Source organism: Strongylocentrotus purpuratus, unplaced genomic scaffold (assembly GCF_000002235.5).
Source record: "Strongylocentrotus purpuratus isolate Spur 01 unplaced genomic scaffold, Spur_5.0 spur5_scaffold_4, whole genome shotgun sequence".
NCBI classification, from domain to species: Eukaryota; Metazoa; Echinodermata; class Echinoidea; order Camarodonta; family Strongylocentrotidae; genus Strongylocentrotus; species Strongylocentrotus purpuratus.
Genome location: NW_022145610.1, coordinates 5,609,104 through 5,632,216, shown reverse-complemented (window position 1 = coordinate 5,632,216; position 23,113 = coordinate 5,609,104). Strand labels below are relative to the sequence as shown.

The 23,113-nt window shown below is 36.1% G+C and overlaps 1 protein-coding gene across 1 annotated transcript in view; it reads left to right on the top strand.

The window, feature by feature from the left end:
- Positions 1-916: 916 nt before the first annotated feature.
- The window catches only part of LOC105439012, a 44,090-nt gene continuing 21,893 nt past the window's right edge, over positions 917-23,113 (top strand). Inside the window, exon 1 of the mRNA XM_030997973.1 lies at positions 917-1,080. Coding sequence (XP_030853833.1) covers positions 1,023-1,080 — 58 coding nt within the window. The 5' untranslated portion in view covers positions 917-1,022. The remainder of the gene's footprint in view (positions 1,081-23,113) is intronic.

Sequence of the window (23,113 nt, the reverse complement as noted above, 5' to 3'; positions counted from 1 at the left end):
AAAATGGCAGTTTGGTCAGTGGATTGTGACGTAGACGTGGATACCCCTACATTATAATTACATTATCAGGCCATATTTCAATTCATGTTTCTCTTCATATATGAGACAGTGCTTAGGCATCATACTTTGCAGTTGGGGTTTGAATTTATTTGAATATTCATTTGCGAGCGAGCGAGGAAATTTTTAAGATTTGTGAGGTCGCAGTGCGAAAAATTACATCTTATTGAAGAGGGGAAGAAAAAAAACTTGATGGGGTTATAAGCACATTCTCATAACGAAAGACTGAAAAGACTATTGATGAGTAACATAATTATGTTATCTATGAAATAAAATGCGATTAAGTGCAGCGAGTAAGCTTTGAAATATCTCTAATTCGCTTTAAATTAGGGGCACATTTAATGATGTGAGGAAAAGGGGACACCTATCGAAATGGATAGGACACCGCACGTGTCTTGCCCCTCCCCCTCCCCGCTGGATCTGCCACTGGGTTATGTCGTTGCTTTCAATTATAAATGGGGGGGGGGGGGGACCTCGGGTTTCAGTTTTTATGGTTTCGGACTATAGAGGCTCAAAACGCCCCATTGGTCAAAAGTTTTGTTTTGTATACATCTCTTTCTATCTCAGAAGGAAGAAAAATCAATGCTTTAACATTAGGCCCAAACTATCTCACCAGTTTCGGACTAGGTTGTCCTTTCTCGGTATTAACAAGTCGCACTACTTTGTCATCGTTAATCCCCAGGAATAGTATACCGACATGTCAAAGAAAGAGTCAGTTGGAAGTTTATACCACAATATTAGGTAACAAAGGGTGCGAAGTAGGCTTCCGATAATTGGCGGACAAGTCAAACAAGATTGAGTGAATATTTAGCTTCCAACAGGCCAACAGCGCACACCGCTGTTCCGAACGGCTTGTCATCAAAATCACTGTGTCCGATCCGGGCACTGGATGCCCATCAAAACTCAAAGGACCTTTGACAACGCACTTTTGAAGGATTTTTACTTCTTTACTGGATTTTATAAACATGTCTTCGTCGTCTAGCCCGCCACCAGCTCGTGTGGAAGGATGGCTAGAAGTATTTGGTGAGTTTTAACGACTTTTCTTCACTTCCAAAGTTTTGTTTTTGAACTCGTTATTTATTATGACTTGGCGGACAGGTGGTAGCGGGCTAGTGATACCTTGTTTCGCCTGAACTCTGGGGACTCGCTACTGCGTGCGCGCTCTGACTGTGAACAGAGACAGGGTGCATTCATTATTTCATCTCTTTCTACATCGAGCTATTCTAATTTCTAGCTCACTGAGCTTTGCGATCGAGAACTTTTACTTCATTAAAAAAAAATAGAAGACAGTATTTTTTTTATAGTTCATAGATTTTGCAAGAAGAAGATGATCAAATGTTACCTCATCTCAGGCCTTGAAGATGTATGTTTTGAAAAGGAATTTAATATAATGCACGCCTGCATACATTTTTTGATAGGTTATTTTCCATCGTCTGCTTTTCCTAGTTTACTTTGAATTGTATTTGTAGCTTTCTTCTTAGATTTTTTCTTTCCTTACCAACTCTAGGCATTGTTAGCATTACTTCTACATGTGATAGTGCTTTATTTTCTGGAAGAGGGCTCCACCCCCCCCCCCCCCCATCGTAATTTGTATGAGTACAGTACCTAGGACTTCAGGGGTTCTCTTTTTAAAACCCTCTATGACTGAAAAGTGAAAAAGAACCATAGGCCCACATGAAAAGAATGTTTAACAAAATACTTGAGAGTTTGTTTGTATTGAGTAGGAGGCCTATTGTATACATTGTCAACAGTGTTTGCAAAAGGAAAATAAGGGCCTTTTTAGAACATTTTAAAACTTTATTTTGTCAGCCTAAACTGAATTCTCAGACTCTCAATTCAATTAGAGAATGACTTTACTCATTGCCTTCAAGTTTTTCATTTGATGGTGTTAAAGCAAAGCAAAGCAAAGCATGTACCGTAAAGCATGTTGCTCTGACGTCTATCATGAGCTCTCTTTAGAGCACTTCTATGAATGAAAAAGACCCAAACAGTAATTGTCTGCCTTCAAATAGATTGACCTTCTTTCATTTTCTACAAGTCTTGTATAATGTGGATGGCTGTTTACAAAGGCCATTGTTTGGCAAACTGTTATGATGAGGAGGAGAGCTATTCTAACTTCTCTTTCCACCTTTCCTTTTCTTTGTCATTTTGCCATTGTGCAATTGCTTGTCTGACCCTGAAGGTATAGCCTACAGTAAGAGGGTTAATGACTTTATTCATTCTGTGATTTTGGCAGAGTTGTCCTTTTACTTTAATAAATTAAGGAACCTTAGTTATGACAGATTTAACAAAAGCATGGCAGAATCTCTCATACTCTTGATAGTCTTATTCATGTATCTTGTGCACCACTAGTGCTACTACTAAACGAGCAAACAAACTTATATTTCATTGGGCTTTTATAGTTGAAGTAGTCTAGGCCCTAATGGATTAACTTTTATCATCAAATAATGGATCAACTCCTACATGTCATTCGTCTTCACGTACTGCTCTGGATACAAAAACATTCTACTTGTACTTTTTACATAGAGAGACTCTTGTAGTAGTTTATCTTTGTAAAGTGGATCAGCTTTCAAAATATACTAAGAAAAGTTCAAGGGGAACACTATACTATTCATATGGTATGATGAAAAAAGAGAGATAAGGCCCAATTACACAACCCCCAAAACCATTTGAAAAAATTGGTTTCTTTTACTGCCATAAAAAATTTACATAGCTGGAAAAACCCATAAGAAGCTGGAAAAACCCATAAGAAACTGTTGGTGTTTGATAATTCTTTCATTTTGATGAGTTATGAGCATGCCCCACTTGTTGCTGCCCTGCACAGAAGCAAGGAGATAGTCACATGACCAAAAACCATAATGATTCATCTTTGTTTTGAGAGCAAGCATTTACGGTGCAAAAACCGGTGAAGTTTCTGCAGGTGTTTCAAAAAACCAAATACCAGACTTAACTCTGCAGAGATTGGTTTTTTATTTGGATTTTTGTCTTTTTTTTTTTATGGGTATTTGCTTTGCAACTTCTGACAAAACACTGGAATGTGAGAAAAACCAATGATTTTTGCTTGCGGCAATTTTGACAGATATACTGAGGGGGATCTTTGGAATTTCTTCTGATAATTGGATAAATCATAAACTCTCAGTAATATACATGTACTAAGGATTGACAACAACAGCGATGCCTCGGTCGCACCAGCAAACTGACTCCAAATGGACCACTTTTGGCCCGTGGGGGTAATGCAATTCGTCGCTGTTTTCATGAAGTGACGGTAGTGAAAAAAATTGCATTCACTTTGCGTTACGATTTTCCTCACTACCGTCACTTCGTGAAAACAAGGACGAATTGTTTGTTAGGTCTGTTGTTAGTCTGGTGTAGGTCTCATCAATGTGACTGAGGTCTACATGTATAATATGAACCCCCTGTGAGCTACGAAAAAGTGTATTGATAGCAGTGTGTATTAATGCTACGTTTTAAAGCAAAATTTTTTGACAGTTTAAAAATCTGGCCCGGTATCCACGTTTGCCCATTCCGTCCAACCGCGTTGTCTCACTTCCATCCCGTTTTGTCCACGGTGGTCTGAAACGTGATTGCCATGGCTGCCAGGAACATAGTGTAAACGTAGCATAACATGTAGAAAGGATTAAAAGAATTAAAAGGAAGGAATATTTTTTCAACTGAGTGCATGATTGATTCTTTGATTGTATTGCTAAAGACCCTAGTCAAAATAGCTGCTTTCTTTCTGTTTAGAGTGTTTTCCCTATCAATGAATGGAGGTTATTAACTCCCTTTCAGACTGTCTTTGGGGTGGGGGTGTTTCTACAATAATCTTAATCTATTCCTAAGCTTCTTGAGCTAAGTATATTGCATCAGATTGTTAAGGACAGTTATATGGGTGTAGTACAGTATGTGGAGGATACTCTTTGCAAAGGGTCACAGATGTACAGATTTGTCTACATGTGGATTACTTTCAAGGCTTTCATTTTATGCATGTAATGATTGATTTTACTAATGGAATTGAAAGTTGAGTGAATTAAATAAATTGATTTAAATTGATTTCCTTGTAGAATTCATATATCTTTACTTGCTAGGAGCAGAAACTTTTGCATATTATATACAGTATGTTAAATGATGTAAGATATTGGTTAGAGATCTATCCTTTATGCCAAATATCTACCCAATGAATGCTGTAGTTATGGTAGACACTTCTCTGAAGCATACACTATCTTCTGAAAGTTTACTTGAAATATTTCTCCTAATAAACTGATAGTACATCAGTATATACAGTATATACCAAAATACTGAAAAAATGAAATAGTTTTGTTTTCCTGCATGCACTCAAGTAGCAGTTGCTTTTTTCTCAGCTATTTTTGTATTCTCTACTTTCACACCTCTTCATTTGTATTGTGCCAAATCATGGCAATTCTAAGCTGAGAGTCTGTAGATGTGGCTATTTATGTTCATTAAATGTAAAATATATTATATTATGCCACTATCCACCCTGGTGTTAAATGGGTACCCGGTAGGATGCGAAAGTGAATGTGGTTGTATGAGCAAGTGGCGCTTGTAAAATGGCGACTGGCCGGAATGCTCCCCAGGAAATGGAGAATGTAAACATTGTGTGCGGTTAAGCCTGAATCTAATGACCAGGATAATAACATGTACTGGGCCTAGAAACAAAGTATTACAGTAGGTGCATTATAAATGTGAGCTATTACTATTATTATTTAATTTATGTGAATAATATTTAACTCGGGCCACTACTTTTTTGTAAAAATTATGAGTTCCAAAAAAGTGGAACAAAAATTTCATTCACGCTGTCACAAAACTAAATTCAGTAAGTGTTGATATATACAAAAAGATATTTCAAGTTTTCAGCCTTCAAATTCTAGCACTATGTATGAATTTTGGGCTTTTATCCATCTTGTTCGAATGCAGACTACTCAAAAACGCACCGCATTGTCCTTCTAAATTTTAGCCATCACCTTCCAACAAAGAAAAACACAACTTTGTTTGCATCAGGAATTTTGCCTGGATCAATTTCTATAACCAAGTATTTTCAATAACAATTGCATATCACAGGTTGAGGCAGGTCTCGGTTAACAATACAAACTTGGCTATGAACTTGATCTCACACTTGCTGCTTGTATTCTTTGGTAGGAACTGTATTACCCCTTCTACCCCAGCTCCAAGGCAAATAAGTTTGAACACTGTAGCATAAAACTGTCCTTTGTTAAGCAGAAGGGTATTAACTTTGTGTATAATGATATGAGTTAAGGCCTTTCTGGCTCCAGAATTCATGTAATATGATGGACTGTTTCATAAACTAAAATTTTTCTCTTTTCATTGGTTTTGCTTTACCAAAAACTGGTTAATATCAAGATGGATCAGATATTTTGAGGCTAAACCCTCTCCTGGATAATATCCAACTATATGTTCAAGGAGAATCTAGCAATGCAGGATTTAGGGAAGAGCACTTATTTGTTTTACTCAATTTGTATTGTTTGTTTTGTGTGTGTTTTGTTGTTGTTGTTGTTGTTGTTGTTGTTGTTGTTGTTGTTTTTTTTTTGTTTTTTTGGGGGGGGGGTTGTGTTTCCTACTAAAGGTTTTTAAAAAAGTGGGGGGGGGGGGGGGGGACTGCGGTCATGTTGAAGAATTAGATGAATAAAATCAGCTTCTTTTTACTTTTATAAATTTTCATTTTAGTATATTATGTCGATTCTCAGTCTCAATTCTCAGTCTTGCATCAGTTTCATTCTGTATTTGTAACTGATGTGAGTTTATGGATATAGACTGTTACCACCCTCGCCCCTTCATCCTTCAACATTTGTACACTAGCTCATATTTATGCAAGCAGATGCAAGCAAGTTCCATGTTGACATTACATGTGGGATATCTGATTCTATGTTTTTTTAAGCACAAGATCAAACTTCAGTGGGCTAGCCATGAATGATGAATAGCATAACAACATTGGTGAACTGAAAGAAACTTAACATCCTTGACTTTGTTTGCTTTCGAAACAGAGAATGTGTGAGAAAACTTTAGCTGAACACTTTACAGAATCTTTTCCTACATGGAAAATGTAAACCATGCTTAGTATTTTATCACCATGTATATCTACACAAAAGCAATATTTTTTTCCAGTCAGTCAATAGAATAACTTTTTGTAAAAACCCTGCCATGAAAAGCAGCGTCACATTTTTGTCTCATTCATTTTGTCCAACCAGCTAAAAAGAAAAAAAGGGAATTAGTGGAGGGAGACATGCTATTAATTTCTGTAGCTTTGGGGAGTGGTTGACAAAAAATGTGTTGGCCGTTAAACTGCCCATTAGGATATCATGATAAGAGTAACCAATACCAACACAAAAGTTATAATGCTTTGCAAGCACAAACCTCCAGGTTAGTACATGTAGATATTGTTTTGATGCTACATGAAAAATTATTTGACAGTAATAAGGCCTATGAATATATCACGGCACTGTGCATGTGCAAAGGGTCTCGGTGAATTGTAGAATGTAGACCTTCATTTTTGTATCCGTCCTAATTCTACAGTGGTTTATTGCCATTTGGTCTAAAACTACATGTAGTTCGTCTACTACCCAATTGGTCTATTCCCATAAGGTATACACACATTCCGTCTTCTATCCACATGGTCTAATGATAGTTTTGTTCACTTATCATTTGGTCTAATGACTATTTAGGCTAATATTCATTTGGTTTAGTGCCCATTACGTATGTCTACTATCCATATGGTCTCATATTATCATTTAATCATAGATAATAATAATCATCAAATGGTTATCAGACCGTAAGGATAGCAGACAAAATGGGCTTTAGACAAACAGGGAATTAGACTAAATGAACAATAGACCAAATGGGTAGTAGACACATTGGAGATTAGACCATATGGAAATTACACCAAATGACTATACACAGTGTAAATCTAAATAGTCATTAGATTAGACCAAATGATAAGTAGAAGAAATGATTATTAGACCAAGTGGATAGTAGACTAGCTTGGTGTAGACCATATGGGAATAGACTAATTGGGTATTAGACTAATTACTATGTACACTGTAGGTAGTAAAAGAAGTCACAAACAGATTGTAGACCAAACAGCAATCCACCTCTGCAGTTATAGTTTGGAAGTGGTGAAAAATTCAGACCATTTATTTTACTTAATCCAATTGTGTATTATACATCTGCAGGTACATCTACGTGTACTTGACCATTACCAAAAAAAAATATCCACCTTCATCCTCTCCATTTGATGAAATAGAAGCTTTCCTTTTTTCTAGAATGAAAAAAGGAATTTCACCCATGACCCTGAAACAGCAGGACTTTCAGTGACCAAAAACTTTCACTCCCAGAGTTTTTTTATCGAAATGAGGAAACGGGAAACCTTATTAAAATGTTAGCGTGGGATGACAATTTGTGTGTTTAGTCTCACTTTCGGGCAATGGCCTGAGGAGTGCCAGAGAGTGACTTGGTAAAAGTTCTAAACCTTTACCTCTATCATTGTGATATAATGTATATATTGACGAATGAAAGGAATTAAAAAGTAAATGGTAAGAATAAATCTTTACTCCCATGATGTATATTGTACATACCGGAAAGTGAACTGCAGTACTCAGGGACATACAGTTAAAGATAAACTCCAGTACTGGTAAAAAAAAAAAAAAAATTCTCACAGAATCAAATGAAACTTACACTGAATGTTCAAGATTACAAATAAATGACATGTGCCAAACAATTTTGGAAGAAAATGTATACTGGCTGAGTAATGAGCATAGAAAGACAAGGAAATCAAGGTAGTACCAGCCCCGACATCATGTGTGTTGTCCCATATATAGCTTTCTATGTGAGTGCTTGTTACTTTACCAAGACTCGGTCAAATTTATTATGATTTTGATGACTCCAGAACCTTGCAGTGCACACCAATACTTACATGCTACATGATCAACTGTTTCTGATCCTTTCCACACCTTTTCTTTCACAACGCAATCGCATTACCAGTACTAAAGTTTATCTTTAACAGCTAAATTGTTCATAACCTTACTAAATTTTGTAATTTTTTAGTATGTAAACAAATTAATTGAGAATGTGACATATGCTTACATCTAAAAGTATTTAACAACTGCCCTAATTTAACCAGTCCACCTATCATTCTTGAGTTAAGAAAAACACAAAAACATCAAATTTACAAGGGGTATGAACATTTCAGTTGTAATCTACAATACAGTGAGTGTATAGACCCCAAACAGTTCAACATGATTTCTATTGGACATATGGACATAGGGAATTGAAATTGCCCTTGAGTTGATTTTTCGAAAATAGTTGCAATCATGTTTTATCTTCTTTGCGGCTATGGCTCAGTGGTAGAGAGCAGCAGTCTCGTAACCAGGAGGTCCTGGGTTCAAGACCAAGTTGAAGCGCTAGTGCCCTCTAGTAAGGCATGAATCCACATCTGTTTAAAGCCCTCGATCTCCTGTTTGCTTACTTACAAGTGTACACATGCTTTCTTAGCAGTCGGGTAAAACAAACAAACTCACACACACAATATTTATGGTTGACTAGGTTTGTAAATAATCACGAGTATACAGCACTTGACAATAGTAATTAGACTCATTGGAATGCACCTGAATGCAAGTTCAAAAGGAGGCTTTGCTTTGTTTCCATGATTGTCTAATAACTAATTGACTTAATTGACATGTGCTCATTCGTTGTGTTGCTCCATGCTTGTTTGAATCTTATTCAATTTACTTTTACTTTTTAGACTTCATGTATGCCTGCTGTGTGGCTACAGCTACTATTTAAATCCCTGTCTCAAGAACTTTCTTGTTTCAAATTTAGAACATGTGGTGTACACATGAGCAGTAATGAGCACTTAATGACTTTATTATGGGGAAAGTTAGATTTTTTAAGGCTGATGTTTGATTGACAAGAGGGGTCCCGGTGGATTTATTCTCTACCCATTTCCATGCTGCAAAGTATTATCATCTTTTTGGAGCAAACAGTGACAGAAATTACCAATTTGTTGTTGATTTTGTTGTTCTAATTCAAAATGTAATGGTCTTGTACATCAGTGTTCTTGATTTTGCTCTAGGTCTAATATAAATGACCTGGTATTCAGTATAAATTGGAAGAATTAGGAGCATCTGCCTATCTTACCAAAGATCATGGGTTCATATCCAACAGAGGCGGATGACTGAAGCCTGCATTGTGTGTTAATGTGCCCCTCCCTTGTTTCACAGACGCAGGATATGTTACATTTGAAAGCACTCTGTCCCTCAGATAGGAAGTTAAATGGAGACTCTGTTTGAAAAGAATCACCCCCTTTGCATGTTAAGACCCCACTGCACTATTTGTATTAGAGTAGCGGGAAACCCTGGTGTAGTAGTCCACCTGCACACCCCCAATCAGTTAAAATACCGGAAGGAGAGACCTGAGGATTACAGTGATTCTGTTCATTTTTTGCCTCCCAGGCACAGGTGACGGCAAATACATAACAATTAATTATTAACTCAGATGTTTATTCTGTTAGTTTTTCTATTATTGTGGATGATTTCTCCCCCCCCCCCCCCCACCCTTGGCCTTACAGATACATGTAGGATGAAGGAGGAAGGATGGAGAGGAGGAGGAGAAGGGAGGGATTTTTTTGAGGGAAGGATAAATGAGAGGGTACATGTAGGTGGAGCTTAGAGGGAGGGGAAGCGAAGATCTTTGTAAGATGAAGGTTACGCTTCATGTTAAATTGGTTTCCATGAATCATGAGTATTATCTAACAATCTTACATCATACTAGAAACTAATCCCATTATGTCCGTATGAATTACTCTGATAGTTGATTTCCCCACTTAATATAAAACTCAATATCCAAATCATATCCCTTCATGCTTTCACAAACAAATATGCCCTACATGTTTAGCAAAGTTATTTCAATGTACACCAAAATATACTTTCCCATAAATCTGGAGTTCTTTGCTTAAAGCATTTTCTCTGATCTCTTTAGAGGTCACATGACAGTTGTTATGACATGACCTTGCACTCTCGGCAAGCCTCTCACCACCTCATTACAGCTCACCCTGATCTGGTCAAATGTCATATCCTACAGGGGCATTTCCAGAAAAAAGCATTTGCAATTGGGGGGGGGGGGGGCAGGGGGGATTGAAGTTTCAAACTTTGAAACTAGTGTTTAAAAATGTGCCCAATCTTTTCAATTTGGATGATAATTGGTAGATCATTGGCAAATATTAATTACAGGAGAATGAACTGGTCTCTGAATTTTTTCCTAACGACTCATAGCCAGAAGAACGTTTTCAAGAAGAAGCGGGAGGTCAAACCCATTTTTAACTGACAAAATTAGTAATAAGTAACTTAAGTAATAGCAAGGATTGATTTGATATCAGTGATCTGGGCCATGTCTAAACATGTTGTGATTGATTTAGGTTGATTGCAAGTCCTCCTACCAGTATATATTTCTGGTACATAGCTGCAGATGATATCAAGTTACAATCAATTTTAATTAATCGCAACCTGGGGGCCAGAGGAGGGGGGGGGGGGAATTACATAAAATAGTCAAACAATAACCCCAAAGGTGCCCATTGCATGATGTGACTTTGGTGAAAAATTGGTAGATTAGGTGCTAACACTCCAACACCCCCTTGGGCAACAGCCCTGTCAGCCCAGCCCAGCCCAGTCAGGCCCAAAATGGAAGGTTTTCAAGCAATTTGGTTAAACCACATTGTTAGCCCTGATTTGGTATGTTAATAATCTCCGGTGCAACTTGAGAGGTGTGTATATTACATTACATGAGACTGACATGCCAGATTTCAAAGTTAACTAATAGGTCGCAGGATGGAAATATCTTCACTAGGATTTTTAGTTGCCCATTTATTACTCATTTTTCAATTAGATGGTAATTTACAGTCTTTTCAGATAAGTATCAGCGATACTTGATTTCTTTTGATCAAGATGTGAATATATTGAGCATCATTGATAAATGCCCCTTCAAAAGTCATTTACATTTGATTCCATTTCTACATTTCCATCCTTCAGACATTTCAATGTAGTGAAGTTTCCCTATAAGCTCAAATAACCGGTCAAGTAATTGGTGTAAACTTCCAGCAAATCTTTTAGGAGATTAATTCCCAAGCTTGAGATTATCCCTGGTAATAAGGTTGAAATGTGAGACAGGTGAGTTTACACAAACCCCAAAACTAAAAAAATACATCAAGTATGGTAATTAGGTATTCATCTTTATGAGTTACCATCTTGAGAAGGGCTGATTAGTCTAATCTCTTACTGTTTTCACACTGGCAATATTTTGCTTAACCCAGTACTACAGGTGGGGTTAAGGTAGTCTGCAGGCACAGACCCTAATTTGACACTTAATCAAAAAATCACTGTGCCTTGAGAGAAGTCTAGCCCAGCTACCTACTGGCTGTGTCAGGAGCAGCTACAGTACATGGCCTATGGTAGTCTTATAGTGCAGACTCACTTTTATGACTGACCAGGGTTTGTGCTTGCAGACTAGGGTTAAGGGGGGGGGGGGGGGTCTTAGCCCCACCTATAGTACGGGGTTAAGCCTATTCCACTTTCTGTTCAGACTGGTTTTTACCAAAGTGGGCTAAAGTTGGCTAACCCCACCTATAGTACGGGGTTAACTAACCCTGCAAACTAGCAGGGCTAACTCCGCAATTGTGGTGCTAACTCCTGCTAACCCCGCAATTGCAGTGCTAAGCAAATGAATGAGAACAGAAACGAAAAATAGTCCGGTACTACGCAATGGAGCGTATCGCAGCTGGCCAGATGCGAAGTATGTCCAATCATAACATACACGATATCCGGGGTTAACGAAATGCAGTGAGAAAAGCGGGAATTTTCTTATTCCGGAATAGGCGCTAGTACGGGACTAAAAACAGCGAGTGTGAAAAGCCAAAAAAATAGTCCGGGGTAAAGGATAGTACGGAGCTAAGCAAAGAATGGGGTTAAGCAAAACCAGTGTGAAAAGAGTATTAGCCCCACCTATAGTACGGGGTTAAGCCTATTCCACTTTCTGTTCAGACTGGTTTTTACCAAAGAGGGCTAAAGTTGGCTAACCCCACCTATAGTACGGGGTTAACTAACCCTGCAAAATAGCAGGGCTAACTCTGCAATTGTGGTGCTAACTCCTGCTAACCCCGCAATTGCGGTGCTAAGCAAATAAATGAGAACAGAAACGACAAATAGTCCGGTACTACGCAATGGAGCGTATCGCAGCTGGCCAGATGCGAAGTATGTCCAATCATAACATACACGATATCTGGGGTTAACGAAATGCAGTGAGAACAGCGGGAGTTTTCTTATTTCGGAATAGGCGCTAGTACGGGACTAAAAACAGCGTGTGTGAAAAGCCAAAAAAATAGTCCGGGGTTAAGGATAGTACGGGGCTAAGCAAAGTACGGGGTAAAGCAAAACCAGTGTGAAAAGAGTGTGAAAAGAGTATCTTAGTGTAAACTCAAGCTTTTGCAGGCTAGAGAAAACTCACAACTACTATTGAAAAGTCACCCTGCGCCACACATATCTCATCTTACAAGATTATGGCTGGTTCAAGTACATGTAAAGTATTGCTAGAAATATAGGTCACATAGTTTAAAGTGTAACCAAGTATGAAAATATCATGTTACTGCGATAACTTGAAAAGCATTAAAGGGATTCAAACCAAATTTAGATGAATCATAATACAGCATGCAAGGATGAACTTATTAGATTTTGGGTGTACATGTACAAGGTCAAAGGTGAAAGATTACAGGATTATCTATGTGTTGAAAATATCTTATTACTGTGATAATTTGTAGAAAATAATTTCAATTGAGCCAATGTTGGCCAAACTGGGCTCAAGTCTACAAGCACTGACTATTTGCCACTTGACACTTGACCACAGTTCCTATATCCTTGAGCAGAGCCTAGATCTGTCAGTTTCTGTCAATTCCTGGCTGTTTCAAAGCTGCTAAAGTACAGAGCCTATATTGTAGTCTCATTGCAGGCACTGATACGCACACTTAATGACTAATGGGTGCTGTGCCAGCAAACTTGGCTCAAGTATGTATGAGCATTACAAAGATTAAAATGAGAAGAGTTTAAATTTGTGAGGTCAGATGCTTATGGTCACGGATTTATTGATCAATTAAAGGTAATGCAAAGTTTTGGGAAATTTTGAAAATTGGATTGATAGTAATTCTTTAAAATTTTGATATATTTGGATGCCCCTGTGGAAAATTTAACCCCTAAAATACTTCTGCTTTCAAGAAATTGAATAGTCAAAAATTTACCAAATAGCGCCTATAAGGCCATTCCATGGTAGCTGCGATCATGAAAATATCAGAATATGCAGTTTTGATATATAATTTCCAAACAGGAATAGCTAATCGGTCGATTGTAGTCAAGAAACCTTGTTTTAGAGCTAAAGTAATATCAGTCTTGAGAGGGCGCTATACAACATAAAGAGTTTATTATTTACAATTTCATTACTTTAGACTCGGTTTTACCGCAATGTAATGATCATTGAATATTGTTACATCGCATATAGGCTTTCAGTATGTTAATTTGAACCAAATTCATGACCCCTTACCCAAACTCTGGATACCTTTATGTCAGGTACATACACATGTATATATGAGAGGCAATAGAGACACTGTCACATTCATTTTGTTTTTGATAAAAATTGCACATGCATTTCTTGTTAAAAACATGTAGATCTGAAACATTTCTTGTCAATATCTTGTGAACTTATACCAAATACATGGACATCCTATTTGTTGTCTGTCATCACTACTCTCTTTGGCATGACTGTTATTTGTCTGCCTGACATGTGACTCAAGTCAACCATTTGACCTTTGACCATGAGCCTTTATTCTCCTAGCTGCTGCCGACAGTCACTTCTCCACCTGGCAAAGCTGATGTCTGTGATATCAAGTTTTGGAATGGTTCAGCTTCATTTGAAACCAAATTACTAAAATTACACCAGTGGTGAAAGGTCATGCCAAAGCCAGGGGCATTTCCAGAACATTTTTTTATAGGGAATGTCTGAAAGCAAGTTTGCCACACCCCCCAAAAAAATTAATGAAAAATTGAAATACTGAAAAATGAAAAATAGAAAAATAATATATGCGATATTATACGCTTGCCACAAAGTCCATCCCCTCCCCCCCCCCCCCCCAAAAAAAAAAAATGTTAAAAAAACTGAAAATCCAAAATAATTGTGGGGGAGAGTTTGTAAAGAGAGTTTGTAAAGAGCTGTTTTTAAGTTTGCCACAAACAAAGATATAACAAATTTGAAGTTAAAACTAAACCAATAAAATAGTATTTAGCTTTCTAATTTTAGTTGACAGTACTAGATTAAGTTCCAAAAAGTATGAAAAAAGACTTTAAAAAATATAGAAAATCAAATTCACTGACGAGGAGAAAGGTCCTCTGCTTTATTGTTTTACTTTTTTTGGTTTTATAATTCATCAGCATTACTATGAACAAACAAATCTGTCATATATATATTGCTGTATGAATTAGTCGGTTCAAAATAACGCTGACTAATTATTATAGAAGATGACAGAAAATTGTTTCAAGGTGGTATCACATCCTCCTTCCCATCCCACCCCTAATGTTCAATCTGTTTATCTTAACATCCTCAACATGGTCAGAATGTGCTAATCATTTTAAATCAATTCATTTCAAAATCATATGGAGAGTAAAATAAGTCCCTGCATCATTGATTACTTTTGATTCTCTATTATTGAGTAGGAAACACTTTCATGGTTGACCATTGTCACTTGTTTATTTATTTAATTTCTTTACAAAGCATTTAGAAAAGTGCCCAACTGGAATCATAATCTAGAGAAAATGTTGGCATTATTTTATTTATTTGTAGATTTTATGTATTTGTAGATTTTATGTATATTTTATTAACCTGAAAAATTAATTGTGCATAAAACCACACATTAAATGATGTCTGACCAAGAGTACATTGTAAATGAGTACATTGTAAATGCTGGCATGCAATTAAAAGGACTTAATGTTCATCCTACCGCAGAAGCATCTATAAATTACAGCAATTAGGGATACATTTAATTGATTTTATTGTGCCTGAGAGGCAAAGTGTTGCAAAATGCTCTGATGAGTGGCCTCTATTATGAGAAAATGAGTAGTATGGTGAAGCTGTTTTATTGTTTGTTGAACTAACAGTATAAAGAGAGCTAATTGGTCAACAATTCAACAGGGTTAGGCTTATCATGTAAATTGTGCTTAAAGGGGATGTCCACTCAGATATTAAGTTGGGTTTAATAAAAGCAGAGAAATGAGAGGAACACTCAGTGAAAGTTTGAGCAAATTCCAATTAAAAATAAGAAATGTATGAATTTTTGAAGTTGCAATCAATCAACCACAAATTTGGTATGATATATTTGGATGCCCCTGTGGATGTATTATAAGCACTAGAAAACTTAGCCCCTTAAACACTTCTGCTTTTAAGCAAATTTTAAGCAAATTGAATAATCAAAATTTACCGGTGCTCCCGGAAAATTTCAAATATTTCAAATAGCGCCTTGAGGACCTTGCAAGGTCGGTACGTGCGCTATATAAGAATCCAATATTATTATTATTCTTATTCCGTGGTAGTTGCGACCCTGAAAACCTCAGAATTTGCAGTTCTGATATATTATTTCCAAACGGGAATAGCAAATCGGTCGATTGTAGTCAAGAAACATTGTTTTGAAGCTAAAGTAATATAAGCCTTGAGAGGGAGCAATACAATTTAAAGAGTTTATTATTTACAATTTCATCACTTTAGACTCCATTTCAACCACGCCAGCGATCATTGAATATTGTAAAATCGCAAATGCTTCCAATATGTTCATTTGAACCAAATTCATGACCCCATACCAAAACTTTGTATTATTTAAGGAAAACTTCTGGAAGTCTGTTAGCAATACGTGTAGCAGACTAGCAGTATGTGTTATGATCAACATAGGAGTGAAATCGTTACACTAGGCTAGTACTTGTACAAGTTGTAGTTGTGTAGCAGCCTTTTCACACACAGCTAAAATTCATCGTATCTAGAGATGATTAGAATCACTCAACAGTTTTAAACATGTTTATAGACAAAATTTCCCAGTGTGAACATCGTTTATACGATGTTGGGATAGATACGAAGTCGCGATCCATACGTCCCTAAAAGCAGGCTGCAGATACGAAGTTCGTATCTAGAGAGCTTGACATTTTGTGTGTGAAAGGAAATTCGTGTTTAAACGTGTTTAAACTGGATGGAGCGTGCGCTTAATTGATTGATATGACATGACCTTCAATGCGCAATGGCACTACTGCGCATTTTACGAGCAGTAGTTAATCACGAAACTATTAACGATCGCACCGAAATTTCTGTGTGTGAAAGGCTCGTGATTAGTTTAAACACGTTCGAAACACGTTTATACTAGTCATGTTTATAGAATTTTAGCTGTGTGTGAAAAGGCTGTAGGTGTCATGGTAAAGTACTTCATTCACCTTACTCTCAATCCAAGGGGTTGGGTGTTCAAATCCCAGCCTGACACTAACGTCATTTGGCAAGACATTAATCCATATTTGCCATTCTCCACCCAGGTGTATGGGTACCTTGCAGTTACTGGGGTAATAATAATAGCTGCAAGGCAAGCAGGAAGAGCAGTGTGAAATACTGATGTAAGACCTAATTATAATTTTTGTATTGTATTCATCAACACTATCATTATGGCCATTATTCTATATATTCCTCTTTAATCTTTGTATATTATGGTTAATAGAAAAGGCTCTGAAAGAAATGTGGAAATTTGCATTATCAATAAAAACAAAATCCCTTTATAGGAATATGCTTTGGAATTTAGTTCACATGAACAATAATAATAATAATAGTGAACATTTATAATGCACCATGTCTGTCAAAAATGACACTCCTGGCGCAGTTGTGTGGAAATTCATTAGAAACAAATAATTTTATAGGAATACATTGTTTGAACACTTAATGAAAATAAATGCAGAGACTTGTCCCTTTACTGTACAACTCGCTAATCCTTTGAAAAATCGGAATTCAGCTGTACAATAAATATTGACAGAGAACACTGGATTGTTTGATTCCAGATAAATCACATCAAGTGTTTGATTACTGCATTTCTATAAGTAAACATTCACATCCTGCCTCTAGCTTGCTAGCTGCCCTGAGGACAAGGTGCTCAACACCTGATTGACAGACAGGCAAAGGAATCAGAAGCAGATTGAACAATTTCCTTCAAAATGTGATTTTTAGAAGTTATGTAAGGTATTTAAAAATAATCATAAGTGGAATTACTAAATAAACTAAATATATTTATTTTAATGAAACCCACTGCATATTGTCTAATGTGAGCTAGATGGGCATTGCTTATAAATGTATTGTAGTTATACATAAAGTATAGAGCCCTCTTTAACTCATAACAGACAATTTGAACTCAAATTATGTTCCTTGAAACCATTTTCGTCTTTAAATAATTTTCATGAAGATTGTACATTTAAAGGTACTATGTCCCTTTTGCAGCCAACCTCAAATGCTGTAGAACTTTGCAGGAATTATGAATATGTCATGTATGTCCTATCTGTGAAATTTAAACATTAGCAGTGTCCTCATATTCAAATTATGCAAGGAAAACCGTTTACTTGCTAGACTTCACTGTCAGACACTATTGAGTGACTGACTGGCTTTTTTTCTTCTTTGGTAATAACATACATGAAAAGAGTTGTAAAGGGTACATGAGTATTTGTCTACATCAATAACCCACTTCTTGTGATGGCCAAGATTAAACTGATTGAATCTTTGCGCAGCATAAAACGTATGACCATTCGGTACAATTGTCTGAAAATCAAGACTATTACTTTTGGGCTCTATAGCCCTAAAGTCGATTTGACAACTAATACTCGTTATTTTCCCACTTGAAGACATTTTCAAGCCCACCTTTTTTAGGGAAGTTCTATATTAGTATTATCTTTCAAATGCAGTTGGAATTTAACTTTTTCATTTTTTTGGCCTGCAAATGGGACATAGTCCCTTTAAAGAAAAGGTTGAGTTCTGGGAAGAGGTAAAAAATAATTTGTGAGCATTATCATTGTTATTATGCAAGGGTGGAAGAACATCAGATTAAACATGTTCCCTGAAAAGCATGGCTCTTCAAATGCCTTCATATTCTAAATATGACATGAAACATCGTGAAAATCTGGATACAATTTTTTCGCCATGTGTTTGTGTAGTCCCATATACATCATTCTGTGTACAGTGCTTGTAACTTTGCCAAGATTTGGCCAAATTTCTTATCATTTTGATGATTCCAGAACCTTGCAATACACACGAATACTTATATACTAGATGATCAACCTTTTCTGATAGATTCCACACCCATTTCTTTCACAATGCAACCACATGACCAGAACTCAACTTTATCTTTAATGAGGATAAGTCGAACTTGATTTCATTGACAGGCAGGTATAGGCTCAGCACCATGACAATAACAATCTTGCACGATGGGAGTAGTCAAAATGTCATTTATCATAGTCCAGTGATTGACAGATACATGTAGCATGAAGATAAAAATAAAAGTGATTTTAATTATCTCAATTTGATTACTGCTAAAATAGTTGCAGTGCGCTTCTCAAATTTGTCAACAGTTATCATCTTCTGTTGAGCGCCAGAAGGGCTACAACTACAGGAGTTAACACCCTTTATGGCTCTCAACAGACATCATCATAAACTTTTACAAAATAAATATCCCAACCGTATGAATCAGTTTACAAAGTAAATGACAGATTGCCATGGAGCTGAGTCTATAAACTGTCAATTAATCAGGTTTGACTTGTCTACGTAACATCTATGTGAATTACATTGACCCAGCCCTTCCTTTACCATGCAATATATGTGCTTTTTCATTTAAAAAAAGCTTCAAAATTTGGAGAAGCGGTTGTGTTCTGCCTCTGCATAGTTGTATGGTGGAATCCTACAGGTTCTGACTGCAGCCTCGCTCCCACGCAGATTCAGTTCTCCAAATATGGAGTAGTGTGAAAATAAACATGAACAGCACGACCAGTGTAAATACAAGTTGAATGTTTTCAGACATGTGTTCTCATTTGGCCTATTCTTCAGGAAGTATTTAGTCCTAAAAATTCAACACAGTCTTAAAATGTTATAAACAGGCTATGTCTCTGTTCGATTTAGTTTTATTTATGATGTTTGATATTTATAGGCAATTTTTAACCTACATCAGAGAGACATTAAGAGGAGATACATGCAAGTACAAATGCAACATATATATGTGAATTTATTTGATTTTTGCCTACTATCTTTTTACATACATGATGTAGATTTGTCTCAGAAAGATAAATTTACAGAACCCAACATTTTATGGAAGCATCGTTCATATAGAGAAAAAATACTAAAAGAAGCCCTGGAGAATAGACCTACATTACTTTAAATTTGGGCTTCATAATTTCAGGGTATTTAGAATGAGAAACTCTCCTATGCTTAGGCATGAGATCAGTGTTTTTTGTTTAAAAAACAACATTTTCACTCATATTCAAGGTACCTATGCAAAGTTTCAGGAAATTTTGAAAATTGGATTGATAGTAATTCTTTAAAATGTTGATATATTTTGATGCCCCTGTGGATGTATTATAAGTACTAGGAAATTTGGCCCCTAAAACACTTCTGCTTTAGAGAAATTGAATAATCAAAAATTTACTGGTTCTCCCGGTAAGCTGCGACCATGAAAATCTCAGAATATGCAGTTGTGATATATAATTTCCAAACAGGAATAGCAAGTTGGTCAAGAAATATTGTTCTAGAGCTAAAGTGATGTCAGTCATGAGAGGGCGCTATACAACGTAAAGAGTTTATTATTGACAATTTATACCTTTAAACTCAATTTCAACTGCGATAATGGTCAATTGGTCATTGAATATTGTGAAATCGCATAGGCTTCTAATATATTTATTTGAACCAAGTTCATGAACCCTTACCAAAACTTTGTAATACCTTTAAGAAAACATAAGTGTACATCTTTGCTCTCAAATGATCATGTAATCACATAATTATTGTTCATACAAATAAAGTAAAAAAGTTATGTGCATTGCCACGTCAGACTTTGCTCAAGAATGTGCAAAATAATTGATTCTTTGCATTCATGAAATAAACATATTCACACACATTTTCTGCATTAAAAATTCACAGAAGTGCTGTCGTTAATGAATTTATTGGCAAACAAGTTTGAAGACGCTTGGAAGTAATGTGAATCAGTGCTTACATAGTGGGATCTAAATCCACAGCCTATCCATGCTTCAACCTTTTCCCCTGGTTTTGTCACGTTTCCAGGATCATAATATCATAGATCTGTCGTGACTCAGACAAAAGTCACAATACATGTCATGTATTGTATATTCTTTAGAGGAACCGAAGGAAGGACCACCTGATCTGTGGGATGACATGTTTGCTTATAACACTGTATGTCAAAGAGACACATAATATTTTCATTCAATTTGATATTTGATCTCAAAATTGATATTAGTGTGATATGTGAACTGAAGTGTATTCAGCGTTTGAGAATGAAGAGATGCAGACTAACCATCCGATGATACATGTACAAACTATGTCCAAACTAATTTCATCTGGGATTGAATTCTGATAACTCTTTTTAACCTAAAGATAATAACATAGAAGTTAATTTAGAAATTAACATTGGTCTTGGGGTCTTACAAGTATTATCAATTGGTTTATTTATATGTGAAATGCAGTAGATGTTTTTTTCTATTGTGTTTTTCATATTTGGTTTCTGTAAAAATATGATTCTGCAAATCTAAACATTTTGAGTATATTTGTAAAGCGCTTAGAGACATTTGTATTAAGCGCTATATAAAAATTAAATATTATTATTATTATAATTATTATTGAATGTAAAACATAGGTACGAAACATCAAACAAAAGGAATATAGAACCTTTTCACGAGCACCTTTGCAACAAAGGTAGTACATGTACATACCTGCCAACCACCCCGATTTAGGCGGAGTTTCTCCGCATTTTTCATACCAACTCCGAATTCCGAATGCATGCCTCAAAACTCCGATTTTTTTTTAATTTAATTTTTTTTTTTTTTTTTTTTTTTTTCTTTTTTTTTAGAGTGTAATGCACTTGGAGAGTATATAACTATTATGTTTGTATTTCGAAATGTAAAGCGCCTTGAGCATGTTCATGTAAAGGCGCTCAATAAATACCAATATGTATGTATGTATGTATATGTATAAGACTAAAGCATAACACAGCACTGAGTGATAACCAGATCACGCCGACATCCGCGCTCGCGCACATAGAAGATATACACAGCACAGCCCGAACGTGATCGTTAGTTCCCCCCCCCCCCCAATCTACGGGCTACTACCTCAATCCTTCGGTGGTTCGCGACCTCGTAGTCCATCCAGAAAAATTTACTCCTAATTTCTCTTGTCTCAGGATGGCAGGTATGCATGTATGTATGAACTGATGATACTCTATAGTTCATATACATTGTAGCTGTAGGCATGATCAAACGTGAAATGTGATTGGCTAAGAGTACTTTTTAAAAGTGATTCTCATTCGAGATTTGATGAGAAATAAGCATGTCAGGAGCATATTATTATTAACCTAAAAAAAGATAACATACCCTTAACTTAATAGATTTCAGAATACAGATTGAGAGGTGCAGTATGTTAAGGGCATGTATACATGTTAACTCTGCATGGGACTTAGTTGTTAGAATACTGATTTAGAGGTTTGTTAAATACATGTATATGTTTACATGTAGCTGTGGGACTTAAAATGAACAAAGTTAACATAATACCAGTAGTGGCATACTGCACCTGATTGATGGCATGCAGTTCTAAATTAAGGCTTTGGTATAGATTAGCAGAAAGTTAATCCAAATGATCATATTAGAAAGCGAATGTTACTCCATACAGTGTACACTTATTGGTTATTGATATATTTTTTCAGTATTCATGAAAGCATTAGTAATACATATTTATTCAGGCAAACACAATCATAAGGTAAAGATGAATGGATTATTTAACTCCCCTGAAACTACAATCTCCACCTCATTTTTGGGGTGTAAATATCAGTGCCACCACATTCAACAATTTCAGAAAGAGTTCCAAAAGTTCCTTGTTTCAATATTTTTGATATAATATGGGATGAATATACATGGACTCTTTGCCTTTCAGTTCACAAATGGGATTTTTGCACTGAATTGAAAACTTGAGTGATGAAGCATTTGACTTGAATAAATTCTTGATAAAGCTTTATGACCTGAGATCAAACACTCAATGGTGAAAAGTACATGTACATGTAGTTGAGAAATTCCTTATTTGTTATTTAGGTAGGAGTTCAGAAGTGAGTCATAGACATTGTTGAGAGAGAGAGAGAGAGAGAGAGAGAGAGAGAGAGAGAGGGGGGGGGGGAGGGGAGAGAGGATATATACATATGTTTATATATATTTAAATATATACAGAGAGAAAGAGAGAGAGATATTGGGGGGGGGGGGAGAGAGAGGGGAGAGAGGATATATACATATGTTTATATATATTTAAATATATGCAGAGAGAGAGAGAGAGAGGGAGATGGAGACACTGAAACTAATTTCAGGTACAATTCAACTTTGGTAAGTGAACAATGAAAGTTTCTGAAATTTTGCTTACAAGTGCAGATACATTCAATAGTTCAGAGCAATATTGATATATTAATATTCTCATATTATATATTTTGGTAAAGTCATTGTACATTTGCAGGTCCCTGGTTAGGCTGCAGTTGTATATTTAATGTATTACTAATGTCAATCAAATGTTTCACTTATCCTGTATTCATAAAGACATATAATCATATATTTGTTCACTTGAGGACATGTAAGATCTTGTTTCCAAAGACATACATGTACATACATGTACATCAGAAAAATCAATCCATTCCAACCTACAAATTGAGATTTAAAAAATAAAATCTGATCAGTTTGTATCTTAA